This window comes from Ascaphus truei, chromosome 5 (assembly GCF_040206685.1).
Source record: "Ascaphus truei isolate aAscTru1 chromosome 5, aAscTru1.hap1, whole genome shotgun sequence".
NCBI lineage: Eukaryota > Metazoa > Chordata > Amphibia > Anura > Ascaphidae > Ascaphus > Ascaphus truei.
The window spans coordinates 190848788-190863177 of record NC_134487.1 but is presented as its reverse complement, the minus strand read 5'-3'; the positions used below and the strand labels follow the sequence as shown (position 1 = coordinate 190863177).

General features: G+C 44.7%; 1 protein-coding gene across 5 annotated transcripts in view; it reads left to right on the top strand.

Moving 5' to 3' along the window:
• The first annotated feature begins 12750 nt into the window (after positions 1 to 12750).
• Positions 12751 to 14390, top strand: part of PIWIL2 (piwi like RNA-mediated gene silencing 2) — a 108452-nt gene continuing 106812 nt past the window's right edge. For all 5 annotated transcript variants that reach the window (XM_075601467.1, XM_075601465.1, XM_075601466.1 and 2 more), the window contains exon 1: positions 12751 to 12849. In XM_075601467.1, the coding sequence (XP_075457582.1) occupies positions 12836 to 12849 (14 nt within the window). In that variant the 5' untranslated portion in view covers positions 12751 to 12835. The remainder of the gene's footprint in view (positions 12850 to 14390) is intronic.

Sequence of the window (14390 nt, the reverse complement as noted above, 5' to 3'; positions counted from 1 at the left end):
AGCTGTCTCCTCCCAAGCCTGCACTCAGACTTGCTCCTTGTCTCATAGCTCTTACATAACACTCCAACAGCTTTTCTCTGTCTGCCTTGTGCTGCCAGATTCACAGCTTGCATCAGACTACTGCAACAATGTTGCAGACCTCCATGTGCCTCTTACTGAACAGAGGCAGCCAACAACAGGAACTCAACTAACTTTAGACAGTGCTGTGTCTTATATCACCTAGGAACAGGCACATCTCTGATGTTACTAACCGTGGACACACAGCATGTTGTCACTTCCTATGGGACATATGACACCTCACCAGGGTGTGAGGGCAAACCTCCATGATAACTGCTGGCATGCCCATAACTTACCAGGCCTTACTGTCAGCAGGAGAGATGACTGCAGCCATTTTACAGCATGGTTACACATACACACACACACAACGTTGCAAAGCGTTGGATAGGCCGTTTTGGCGTTGTAAAAATGAACATAGGTATGCATTGCACAGTGTTGGATACGCCATTCGTTGTAAAGTGAAGCGTTGTAAAACGGGGACTGCCTGTATACTGTATTGAGGTTATTTTTATTTCACACCATGGGTGCTTTGCGCTCTGAAACCTGTCATTTACCTATAAAACTTGCAACTGCTGTTGCTTCACGTTTGTCCTGGTAGTGACGACCGCTTTATAACATTTTGTGGAATGGTTAAAGATGGTGGCTATGGTTTAGATCTTGTCCAATATCGCTGCGGATTAGGGATAGCTGCCTCATTCTTCTTGCTGTCTCATTCTTCTTGCTGTCGCATGAACCCCTCACAGAAGCATCAGCAATTTTATTTTCTGCCTTTAGGATTTCAGGCATTACACCTCCCTTTATCCCGTTCAACATGTCCCTGGCAATCTCTCTTATCTCCAATTCTGAATAACAATTCGGCTGCAGTACAAGTTGATACAACCTGGTCTGAAACGAATGACCTGCTTCAGATAGCGCAGAAAAAGCAGATATCAAATGTAGAGATAAGTGGCAAACCATCGTTGCAAAATCTGCATGTAAAAAATTGCAAAAAAAAAAAAGGGGGGGGTGGGGGGCGGGGGGGAGAAGCTACAACTCCATATCATGACCACAAAATATTACTCTTGGAAACTGCTGATTTGTAGCTTTCTTGTGTCTGGGATTGGCACAGCAAGTGCCAGATACAGTACCTGTGAATTGTTTCCGATGACCTTGATGTCCCTGACATTATTGCTTCTTTTTTTTTTTGTTTCAATTTTTTTAATTGTTTTTTCACATATAATATCACATTGTACATTTCGGTCTATTCCAGTAAGAGTGGAAATACAAACATACATGTAGTCACATAAATTCACATAACTAATAACATTTAACTTATCGTAATTTATACATCCGTTTTAACTGTATGGCTCCCCATACCTTTGTGGGTTGAATGAGGGTGACCTCGGGCATATATATGTCTATGGTTTTGTCCACTCTTAGGGTTCGTCAATTTGACGTTGAAGGATAGAATAAGAGAGAAGAAAAGAAAGAGGGGGGGAGAGGAGGGGTGTGGAGGGGAAAGATTGAGCGTGTAGACCACTAGTTTTCCTATTTTCGCTAATTCCCTTTTTATTTTTATTTTCCTCCTACTCTGGAATTGGTCTAGGGTTTAGGCTAGGATGGGGACCATATGTCCCAAACTTTGTGGAATTTCTCCACCTTTTGGGAGAGCTGGGCCGAGAGAAGTTCCATTACTTTAACTTCCTTCAACCTTTTGTTTACTGTTTGTTTGGAGGGCGCATTGATGTTCTTCCAAGCAGCTGCTATTGAGCAGCGTGCGGCCGTGAGGATGAATCTTATCATTTTGCCCTTTGGAGAGGGAACCTCCTCAATACGTTATCCTAGTAAATATATCATCGGGTCCAAAGGGATTCTCAGCTCCGTGGATTCCCGCAGCATATTTTGGATATGTGTCCAAAATCATTGTATTTTTTATGCAGAACCCCCATATATGTGCCATATCTCCTCTCATGCCACACCCCCTCCAGCAGAGATCCGGTGTGCCTGGGAAGATCTGGCTCAGTCTACTCGGGGTTAGGTACCACTGGAATAATATTTTGTATATATTTTCTTTCGTGGTTGTGCAGGTTGATGTTTTAGCTGCCGATTCCCAGATATCCTCCCAGTCTTCCCTATCTATTTCTATCCCGAGGTCTTCGGCCCATTTCAACATATAGTTATGATTTTGGGGGGTTGACGACGAAGTCAGTCCCGTGTATATCCTCGAGATCAGACCCTTCTGGTGCACCCCTACTGGGCATAGTCTTTCAAATTTTGTTAAATTCGGAAAGCTCTTGTTCTGCGATACTGAATGCAGCAAGTGTCTAATCTGTAGGAAGCCAAAGATTGGAATATCCCGTGCTTGATATTTTGTTTGCACCTCTTGGTATGTCATTGGAGGACCTCGCGATCGCGAGGTCCTCCAATCTTACAATATTGAGCTCCTTTAATTTCTTAAAGGAGTTTTTTTATACACCCCGGGGGGAACTCGGGGTTATTATATACAGGCATACCCCGCATTAACGTACACAATGGGACCGAGCATGTATGTAAAGCGAAAATGTACTTAAAGTGAAGCACGACCTTTTTCCCACTTATCGATGCATGTTCTGTACTCGTCATATACGTGCATAACTGAAGTAAGTAACGCATTTGTAACAGGCTCTATAGTCTCCTGCTTGTGCACAGCTTCGGTACAGGTAGGGAGCCGGTATTGCTGTTCAGGACGTGCTGACAGGCGCATGCGCGAGCTGCCGTTTGCCTATTGAGCGAGATGTACTTACTCGCGAGTGTACTTAAAGTGAGTGTCCTTAAACAGGGGTATGCTTGTATAGGAGTTCACAGTGAGGGATTCGAATTGAGTGAGTATTTTTTTTTGGTTTTGGACCAGATCTCCCACGTACACCTCACGATCCCAACTCAAACTTTCCGGTGGGTCCCTCACTTCCCGCCTCACCCCAGAGGGTTGAGGTCAGGGAGCTAGGGGAGACATTATTGCTTCTTTGATGCCGAGATCTGGAATCAAAGAGTTCTTGGCCTTATTCTAAATGGAACTGGAACATTGAAAAGTTCCAGATAAATGGAACGTTGAAAGCACATGTTGTAACTGAATTATTCTTATATTTCCAAGTTATATCACTTCATCGTATTATTGTTCAATTCTACCCATGTTTCATCCCTAAGGCCTCGGCCATGTTAGTTGCTTGCTGGCGGAAGCGCGCTGAGGCGCGCTTCCGCTCAGCACTGAGCCCCTACAGCCGCAATTAGAGCGGCTTTAGTAGGGGCTCACCTGCGCTTCCGCACGCTTGCGGAATCGCAGGTCTTAGGGGAATTTAAAATTCCCCCGCTTGCCGGCGAGATAGGCCGGTCACGTGAGCGGTTCGCCCAATGAGGGCGAACCAGCTCAGTGACGTGCCCGCCCCCGGCCAGTGACGTGCCCGCCCCCGGCCCGCCCGCTGACGGCGCGTGCGGTAAGCAACCGCAAGGCCAGGGAAAGCACCCGCTTTCCCTGAGCCTCAGCGCGCCTCAGCGAGCAAGCAGGGAGCATGGACTCAGCCTAATTGCCAACACTCTGCTCTCTAGTGATTTATGGAGACAGAAAAAGGGAGGATGGGGGAGCACAGGTGGAATGGTGTATAGTCTGAACTCAGATATGTGAGACTCTGAGCTGCTGGTGTGGGTGATGTAAATCTATATATAATCTCAAACACTCACACGGCCTTGTGCAAATGCGTGTGCATCAAGGTATCTTTACGTCCTATGTTCTTTTCTTTAAGGATCTCGTCTGTGCTTTTCCTTCTTCGTTGGTGTGGATTCGCCTGCTTTGTTCTGGAGTACTCCACCTCTCGTCCGGGCTGGTTCTTCTGTTTCTGGTATTCGTTGTTACCCTCGGAATTAAAGAATTAAAAAACACACAGGTTCAGCGACAATAGGATGACAAGCAAAAGAGGACAATCTAGGTTGGGGGTGATCTATGAGGTAGATGGTATATAATCAAACACTCACACGGACATGTGTGGGTGTACTCAAGGGCTAGGGTATCTTTTTGCTCCCTGGATTGGTCTCACTGTTCCAAATAGCAAGTGATTGATTATAATAATAAATATAAAGTATTGTTACTCACACGGCCAAGTGTGAGTGCACACTTGGAAAGGTATCTTGGATTGGTCCTGGTGTCCTATGTTGAAGAATTTCTAACCGCTCCTGTTCTGGATTCCTAGCTCTCAGGTGGGTAAATGAAGATATAAGTCCAAGGATACCGGGCAGAAACTTTATTGAAGTGTTAAACAATTAAAACAAATAAATTGATAAAAACAGGGGTATAAAACAAACCCTCCGCTTGCTCAACTCGTGAGCTGCGGTAGGGGAAGGGGTGGGAGGCCCGTCTCTGGGATGTTCAGCAGTCTCGTGGTGCTACAGCCGCTCGCTCCGCGTCCGGTTGGAGCTCTGTACTTCCCTGTTCCTGCTCCCGACGGTGGCCGCAAAGTATCAAAACAGTGGGGGGATTTCGAGCAACGCGTTTCGCCCTATGGGCTTCCTCAGGCTCCGTAGTTAGGAAGGGTATGGTACACTGCTCCACTTTTATGTGTTGTGGACATCCTAACTGTTACGCCCCCCTCGATCTAAGACAGCTGGGCTTTATTGCATAGATAAACATTGTGTGTGGTGGGTTGATTGGCCCCAGTTGGAACTTTCATTAGTTCAGTTCTTGTATTAAATAGGCTTTGTTTTGAGCATGCTTCTACGCAGCCCTCTCATTAGAGACAGGTGATCTCTAATTGCGTGCCTTCATTTTTACAGTCCATTGACGTTTTTCAAACGGATATCATACATCATTATTCTTTCAGGAAAAGAGAAGTGGTGTAATACAAAAGTGTAAAAATAAAGGTAATATGTTTACTATTATATAAAAAAGGGTTAAAAAGGAAAAATTAAAAATATCCAAGTCCAAATGTACGTCCTGCATAAGTGTATATATACATATATGTATAAAAATGCCTCATATATATTTTTTAAATGGTTCTAGGAACATGTGAGATAAGTCCATAGCCTGTAATAGTTTGTTAGTTTATCCAGATCTGTAATATGAATCAAAAACATAATTAGTGCCCTATAGTGGGATAAAGGGTGCATAACTCATCTGAAATCAATATTCCGGAAAGAGGGAGGGGGGGGGGATGGGGAGGGAGGGGGAGGGTGAGGGGGGGGGGGAAGGGAAAAAAGAGGGGGGGGGGGGGTGGATGCAACTGGACTAGAGTCGGGGTTCGGACCTATCTGCTATAAGTCTAAAATGTGACATGTAGGATTTCTAAAACCGCTTTTTGGGGTGGGGTGAAAAAACTTTATAAACAATGAAGTCAATAAAATCAATGAAATGCCCCTAGGTCTATGTCAATGTTGAGGCCCTTGGGTGCCAGGGTCTGGAGTCTGTATATCCAGAAGGTCTCACGTTGAGCTAGTTTATTGAGCTGGTCTCCACCTCTCCAATGCGCCTCAACTTTCTCTATACCTTGATATACTAGCCCCTCTGGGTTCCCTCCATGTGTCAGACTGAAATGCCTGGAAACGCTATGGGTCATGACCTGTCGACGTATATTGCCCATGTGTTCCAACACACGGACTCTTAGGGGCCTAGATGTCCGGCCCACGTATTGGAGCCCACATGGGCACGCCAGCAGGTATACCACATACTCAGTCCGACATGTAATTAGATTTTTAATATTAAATTTTTCTTTAGTGATGTTAGATACGAAGCTGGTTTTTTCTTTTGCTGCCTGTTTGCAGGCCTTGCAGCTGAAACAACTGTGAAAACCCACTGGGGGGGGTAACCAATGTAGTGTGTTTTTTTTTTATCCCTTTTGAAGACACTCGGGGCTAACTTGGCTTTAATAGTAGGTGCCCGTCTAAAAATGACCCTTGGTAAAATCTCTCAAACGAGCTAGACACATTAGAAAAAAAATCTAGAGATTAGTAAGAACGGCAAATTCCAGAGAGATAGAGGATTATGAGGAAGGTCTGAATAAAAGATGGGACAAAAGTGGCTACAGTGGCTACAGTAAATCTCAAGATCGGGGCAGAGATAACAGTACTCACACACACCAAAAAGATTTAAAACCACCTCTAATGAGAGAGAGGCTAAAACAGAAATTCCTAGGAGAGATACCCCACCACCTCCCGCAGCACCGCTATCACCTAAGAGAAAAGAAACTGACATTAGATCAGACAACACTAGAGGGCCAAGAGAAAATAGGCACTATGAAAGAGAACACACCCATCGTTATAGAACATACCAGCCCTTATACACCTCAGAATTATAGAGGGGATAGGGGGTATGAATATCACGACAGGGGAATGTACCCTAGAAGAGACCGCAGGAGTCGGGAGAGATCTAGAGACTGGGAGACGCGACCAAATTATGGGAGAGACTGTAGGGGAGAAAGGGAAGATAGAGGCTATAAACATCCTGGGAGAGACGAGAGAGAAAAACACCACGTTAGGGATAAGAGAGAGACAACAAGAGATAGAGATGGAGATGGGGGGAGAAGAAGATATGCAAGCCGTTCTCCCATTAAGAGCCCAGTTTGGGAGAGGCCCAAGCAGAATACAGCGGTGACTTTTTTAGAGCAGAGTCCCCCGCACCCACCACAGACACAGAATCATTTCAATCCACTAAAAGAGAAAGAGAAAGAAGGGAAACATTACAACAAAAAAAGAGAAAGAGAGGAAAAAGAGGAAGAAGGAGGCATCCCAAAGAAACAAACGAAATAAGGGGGGTTTTTAATATCAGTAAAACCATACTTACAGATACGCAACTCGGACTAATAGGAACAGGGCTAAACTTTGCCCCAAGTATAAAGTCCAATGGTTTTAACATGTTCCTCGACGCAAATAAATTTTTAAGAAAATTGACAGTAAAAAGGTTTTTTCTAAATAAAGACGCTCAGTCTAGAGAAACACTTAGAGAAAGCCAAGCCACACTGCCAAGTACACTGGGTATTCCAAGTCCAGAGGATATGTTTATTCACTCAGGATTAAGAGACAAATCAAAATTTTATCCAAGTAATAGTAAGGGGCAGCATCTAGAGGTCTTCACACAGTTGGTTTTGGAAGACCTAGAGAAAATTGCAGGACAGCCAAAATCAAAACGAGATAACCTCAGCAAGGAAGAGAAAGAGGCTTTGAAAACACTAGGAGACGACAGATCTATCACCATCAAACCAGCCGATAAAGGGGGAGGTGTGGTGGTGATGGACACGGATTATTACCTCAAAGAGTCAGAACGGATTCTGGGAGATCTAGGGACCTACCAGAAATTGAATGGAGATCCAACAATAAAGGACAAAAAAAATCCTAGATGTCATTCTGGAGAGGGGTAAAACACAGGGTATATTAAACACCAAGGAGTGGAGTTATCTAAAAAGAGACAACCCCATCCTGCCTGTGTTTTACTTCCTACCTAAAATACATAAATGCCTGGAGACTCCCCCAGGTAGACCAATCATATCAGGGATAGGTTCCCTCACCCAGAACCTGTCCGAATATGTCGACACCTCCCTGCAAAAATACGCCACAAGTAGTAGATCCTATCTCAAAGATACGTCCCAAGTTTTAAACATTTTAAACAATATCCAATGGCAGGATAACTATATTTTAGTTACCTGCGACGTCAAATCGCTCTATACCTGTATCAAACACACAGATGGGGAAGGGGCAATAGAGCGAGCATTAATAAAAGACCCCACAATGCCAGAGGAACAACGCAAATTTATTTTAGACAGTATAAGTTTTATTCTAAGGCACAACTCATTTTGGTTCAATGGAGAGATTTTCCTCCAGCTGTGCGGCACCGCGATGGGGACAAGGTTCGCACCTAGTTTTGCAAACATTTTTATGGCGGATTGGGAGGACAGTTACATTTGGTCCGAACATCCGCATGGCGCGAACCTTGTCTCCTGGCATCGCTACATTGATGATGTGCTGCTCATATGGAGAGGTACAGAAATAGAGTTAGAGTATTTTATCAGCTATATCAATAATAACCAAGTGAATCTGGAGTTCACTTCAGAACACAGTAAAAACTCTCTACATTTTTTAGACCTTACGATTTCTGTGGAAGATAATACATTAAAGACAAAAACTTTTTTCAAACCGACTGACGCAAACAACTACCTATTGAATACTAGCTGCCACCATTCGAAGTGGCTAAAAAACATCCCCTATGGACAATTGCGCAGAATAAAAAGAAATTGCACAGACCAAGAAACCTACCAGGAACAGGCACTAATTTTAAAAGAGAAATTCTTAGAAAGAGGTTATGAAGCTAAAACACTTGACGATGCACTCCAAAGAACGGAACTAATCCCAAGAGAAAATCTTTTGAAACAGCACATTAAATCCAATGATAGAAGTTTTCCTCTATCATTTATTACAGATTTTAGCACCGACTCTGGCAAAATTACTGAAGTTTTAAAGAAACACTGGCACATAGTGCAAAAAGACCCCATTTTAAAAGACCACATTCCGCCTTTACCAAGGGTCATTTTTAGACGGGCACCTACTATTAAAGCCAAGTTAGCCCCGAGTGTCTTCAAAAGGGATAAAAAACCCACACTACATTGGTTACCCCCCCCCCAGTGGGTTTTCATAGTTGTTTCAGCTGCAAGGCCTGCAAACAGGCAGCAAAAGAAAAAACCAGCTTCGTATCTAACATCACTAAAGAAAAATTTAATATTAAAAATCTAATTACATGTCGGACTGAGTATGTGGTATACCTGCTGGCGTGCCCATGTGGGCTCCAATACGTGGGCCGGACATCTAGGCCCCTAAGAGTCCGTGTGTTGGAACACATGGGCAATATACGTCGACAGGTCATGACCCATAGCGTTTCCAGGCATTTCAGTCTGACACATGGAGGGAACCCAGAGGGGCTAGTATATCAAGGTATAGAGAAAGTTGAGGCGCATTGGAGAGGTGGAGACCAGCTCAATAAACTAGCTCAACGTGAGACCTTCTGGATATACAGACTCCAGACCCTGGCACCCAAGGGCCTCAACATTGACATAGACCTAGGGGCATTTCATTGATTTTATTGACTTCATTGTTTATAAAGTTTTTTCACCCCACCCCAAAAAGCGGTTTTAGAAATCCTACATGTCACATTTTAGACTTATAGCAGATAGGTCCGAACCCCGACTCTAGTCCAGTTGCATCCACCCCCCCCTCTCTTTTTCCCTTCCCCCCCCCTCCCCCCCCCCCTCACCCTCCCCCTCCCTCCCCCCCCCTCCCCATCCCCCCCCCCTCCCTCTTTCCGGAATATTGATTTCAGATGAGTTATGCACCCTTTATCCCACTATAGGGCACTAATTATGTTTTTGATTCATATTACAGATCTGGATAAACTAACAAACTATTACAGGCTATGGACTTATCTCACATGTTCCTAGAACCATTTAAAAATATATATGAGGCATTTTATACATATATGTATATATACACTTATGCAGGACGTACATTTGGACTTGGATATTTTTAATTTTTCCTTTTTAACCCTTTTTTATATAATAGTAAACATATTACCTTTATTTTTACACTTTTGTATTACACCACTTCTCTTTTCCTGAAAGAATAATGATGTATGATATCCGTTTGAAAAACGTCAATGGACTGTAAAAATGAAGGCACGCAATTAGAGATCACCTGTCTCTAATGAGAGGGCTGCGTAGAAGCATGCTCAAAACAAAGCCTATTTAATACAAGAACTGAACTAATGAAAGTTCCAACTGGGGCCAATCAACCCACCACACACAATGTTTATCTATGCAATAAAGCCCAGCTGTCTTAGATCGAGGGGGGCGTAACAGTTAGGATGTCCACAACACATAAAAGTGGAGCAGTGTACCATACCCTTCCTAACTACGGAGCCTGAGGAAGCCCATAGGGCGAAACGCGTTGCTCGAAATCCCCCCACTGTTTTGATACTTTGCGGCCACCGTCGGGAGCAGGAACAGGGAAGTACAGAGCTCCAACCGGACGCGGAGCGAGCGGCTGTAGCACCACGAGACTGCTGAACATCCCAGAGACGGGCCTCCCACCCCTTCCCCTACCGCAGCTCACGAGTTGAGCAAGCGGATGGTTTGTTTTATACCCCTGTTTTTATCAATTTATTTGTTTTAATTGTTTAACACTTCAATAAAGTTTCTGCCCGGTATCCTTGGACTTATATCTTCATTTACCCACCTGAGAGCTAGGAATCCAGAACAGGAGCGGTTAGAAATTCTTCAACATAGGAACACCAGGACCAATCCAAGAACCTTTCCAAGTGTGCACTCACACTTGGCCGTGTGAGTAACAATACTTTATATTTAATATTATAATCAATCACTTGCTATTTGGAACAGTGAGACCAATCCAGGGAGCAAAAAGATACCCTAGCCCTTGAGTACACCCACACATGTCCGTGTGAGTGTTTGATTATATACCATCTACCTCATAGATCACCCCCAACCTAGATTGTCCTCTTTTGCTTGTCATCCTATTGTCGCTGAACCTGTGTGTTTTTTAATTCTTTAATTCCGAGGTAACAACGAATACCAGAAACAGAAGAACCAGCCCGACGAGAGGTGGAGTACTCCAGAACAAAGCAGGCGAATCCACACCAACGAAGAAGGAAAAGCACAGACGAGATCCTTAAAGAAAAGAACATAGGACGTAAAGATATTTTGATGCACACGCATTTGCACAAGGCCGTGTGAGTGTTTGAGATTATATATAGATTTACATCACCCACACCAGCAGCTCAGAGTCTCACATATCTGAGTTCTAAGACTATATACCATTCCACCTGTGCTCCCCCATCCCCCCTTTTTCTGTCTCCTCTATCTTTGAAGGATCCTGGGTAGATCCTCCTTTGGGTTTGAGCCGCAGGAGGAACAACAACAGAGGGACACTTTGCCCACTCTCAAGGTGGATAGTATACCCCATTCCAAACTCCTATTTAGTTCCAGGTAGCGCCGGGTTTCCCTGTTCTACTCTAGTGATTTATAAAAGTAATTAATCGGGTTCCTAACCTTTCACAAAAACTGCTAGAATATACCTATAAAATCTCATTACGGCATAAAAAATGTTAGCTTTCCAAGGCTGCGTCCTGTGGGAGCGTGCGCGTGATGTCACACACACCTTTAGCTGCAGAGATTTGTGGCTTGGGTAGCCGTGTCTGTGGGGCGTGCTGGTCGTGACGTCTCGGAGCTGGTTCGCCTGATTGGCGAACTGCTAACGTGACCTGGCAGTCACGCCGCAGAATAAAATTTATGATTCTTCGCGCGCCCCATCGCGCTGGCACATGCACGCGAAGTCTATGGCCAGCGATCATTGCCTTAAGGCATTTTGAACTCCGCGCTGTCGCTTTAACCATGGACACGGCCTAAGCGTAAGATAAAATAAAAGTAAAATGATCTTAAGGTTGAAACGGTTCCATGATTTGCTTAACTTTCCTCTATGATTATTTTAAAAACTAGAGAGAACTTGGCTAACTAAGATCCATATGCCAAAACTTCACCAGCTTAGATTTATTTTAGTTAGATTTTTCAGGTTTGTAAATAATTGCTAGGGTGAACGCGGAAAGACCCACTTCTGAATATTTCCATAGCTGTAACCCATGTTTATGAAACCTGTTCAATTGTTTAGCGTTCAGTGAAAGGAAAATAAAAACACGCAAGTGGGCTTGACAGAGTCATATTGAAGACACCTGGCCTCAACACTTTTTTTTTTTTTGTTTTTTATGTAACCATGTTGTAGCATGAGCAGAGGTGGGCAAAGATCCTGAACTGCAGCCAGCGCTTGCGCCCCCCCCCCCCAGGACCTGGCGCCAAATGATGTCGGCGGGTCATGTGTCATCACATGACCCGTGACGTCGCGTCACATGACGCTGCGTTGCAATGGCGACGCGTCGCTGAAGAACTGGCACAGAGCAGGTAAGGGAGTTACATAGGCCTCACGCCTCCCCCGGCATTTAATTTAAGCCTTGGGGAAGAGTGCGGGGCCTCTGTAACCACCGCCCCCCCCCCCCCCCTGGTTTGCACACCCCCTGGCATGATGTATAAAAGGTCGTGAGTGAGACTGAAGAGCGCTGTGAAGTAGCTACAGTTGCTGTCAGCTGCAGCTCAAGATTGATGTTCCAGTGGGGATTCCAGCTGCAGTGTCAACTCCAGTGCTGTGCCAGACCTGGAGATCTGTTCCAGAGGACACTGCAGGGGAGAGTGAACAGGGGAAATCTCTTTAGGGAGGTCCCTGCACCCAGATCTATAGGGTAATCCCAGTTGTAAATAGTTGTTCTTTTTCTAATAAATTAATTTGATCAACTCTGTTTTTCTGTCTGATGAATTAATCTCTGATATGATAGTTCTGGTCTCCTGTGAGACGCCATTTAGCCCAGGGGAGGCCAACTCCAGTCCTCAAGAGCCACCACCAGGTCAGGTTTTCAGGATATCCCTGCTTCAGCGCAGGTGGGTCAGTCACAATCACTGAGCCACTGTGCCGAAACAGCGATATTCCTAATACCTGTCCTGTTTATGGCCCTTGATTTAACCCATTAAACATGTCGTAATGTCATTTTATTCCTGTGTGGGACTGACCCTATAACCCAATAAACATCACTTTGGCCCTGCGTGATACTGACCCTTTAATGCTCTAACTAAACTTTGTGTTTCCTCTTCAGGACCATATGGTTCTACAAATGTGATACCCTCTCTCTTCCGGGGACTGGCGTCTCGAACCGCAAACCCATGTTCCTCTTGGCCGAGGCATGCCATCCATGGGTAAGTTGTGCGACAGCAGAATGACAGAGTGGAAAGGTGCATTGTGCTTTGCCTTCCTTAGGCCTCGTTCAGGGTGCTGGCTTCGGAGGAGGGCGTGCTTACGTGCGAGCTGCCGTGGGGACACAATGTATTCAAATTGAATACTGGTTGTCAGGGTAGCAGCTGCCCTGTCTCCGAAGCCCGGAGTTGATGCTGGCTACAGTTTCAATAAACAGAAAATTCGTTTTTTGAAGCTGCAGCAGCGTCACTGGGACCTCAGCAGCCAATGAAATCATTCTTGAGAATGATTTTAAGATTGCAGCCTTGATCCCTAAGCTGCCGTCTGTAGCCCCGCCCCCTCCCCGCCTCCTCAACTCCTGAAACAGTCTGCTGGGAGGATGAACACACATCGCCCAGCAAACTGCAGCCCTCCCTCCCAACGCCCACCCTCCAACTCCTGCCTCTGGCACCCTGAACTGAACTTAAAGCAGAAAAAAGAGGAACACGTCCTGGATACCCAAAAGAGAGCTAAAATAATGCTCTATCCTTTGGCTTTAGAGAAAGGTGCATATCTCCCAAGGGTGACCAGGCTATATAGTAAGAGGCAGCAGCACACTGCCAAGGTAGCAAAATAACACGGTTGTAGTATTATAATCATTCTCTCAGACCTTATTCAAAAGTGCACATAGTGAAACAACATAGTTTCCTTTATTTTAAAGGGGGAAAGCAGGCATCAGAAAGCGATGTTTCATGTCTGCAATGGACCTTTCATGTCTGCTTTATTCCTTTAAAATAAGGCAACCTATTTTTCACTGTAAATGTGTGCTTTTCCATATGGTCCCGAGAATGATTACAGTACTACAACCGTGTGTTATTTTGCTACCTGGGTAGTGTGCTGCCTCTTACTCTGTTCTTCCTACCTTAAAGCAGCAATCTAGGCAATAAGTGGAACCATCTTTGGAATCGGTGGGTCCTCTGCTGCTTAAGCTCGTCATTTTCAGTGCCGAATATCCCCCGGTTCATGAGATAATTATCTTTTCTGGGGATGGTGCTGGTCAGGGAAAATCAGCATAGCCGCCAGTGTTGACCAATAGGAAGCTGAAACTGATAACGTGGTGGCTTCTTATTGGCCTGTGGATACTGCAAGATTTGGCAGCCATATTGTTGCCCCAGAAGGAGGAACCGGTGCGTACACCAGTAATTATGTATGCATGTATGTATGTCTTCATTTATATAGTGCCATTAGTGTACATAGCGCTTCACATTAGTACTACACGTGACAATCATATAAATAACAAATAATACAAATAACAGATCATGGGAATAAGTGCTTCAGTGATAAAGTAACATTCGGAAGAGGAGTCCCTCCAAAAAGCTTACAATCTAATTGGTAGGGAGAACGTACAGAGACAGTAGGAGGGCATTCAGGTAAGTGCGTCTGCAGGGGGCCAAGCTTTATGTATCGTGTATAGTATTAGTCACGGTGCTACTCATATGCTTCTTTAAGCAGGTGTGTCTTAAGGTGGGTCTTAAAGGTGGATAGAGAGGGTGCTAGTTGGATAT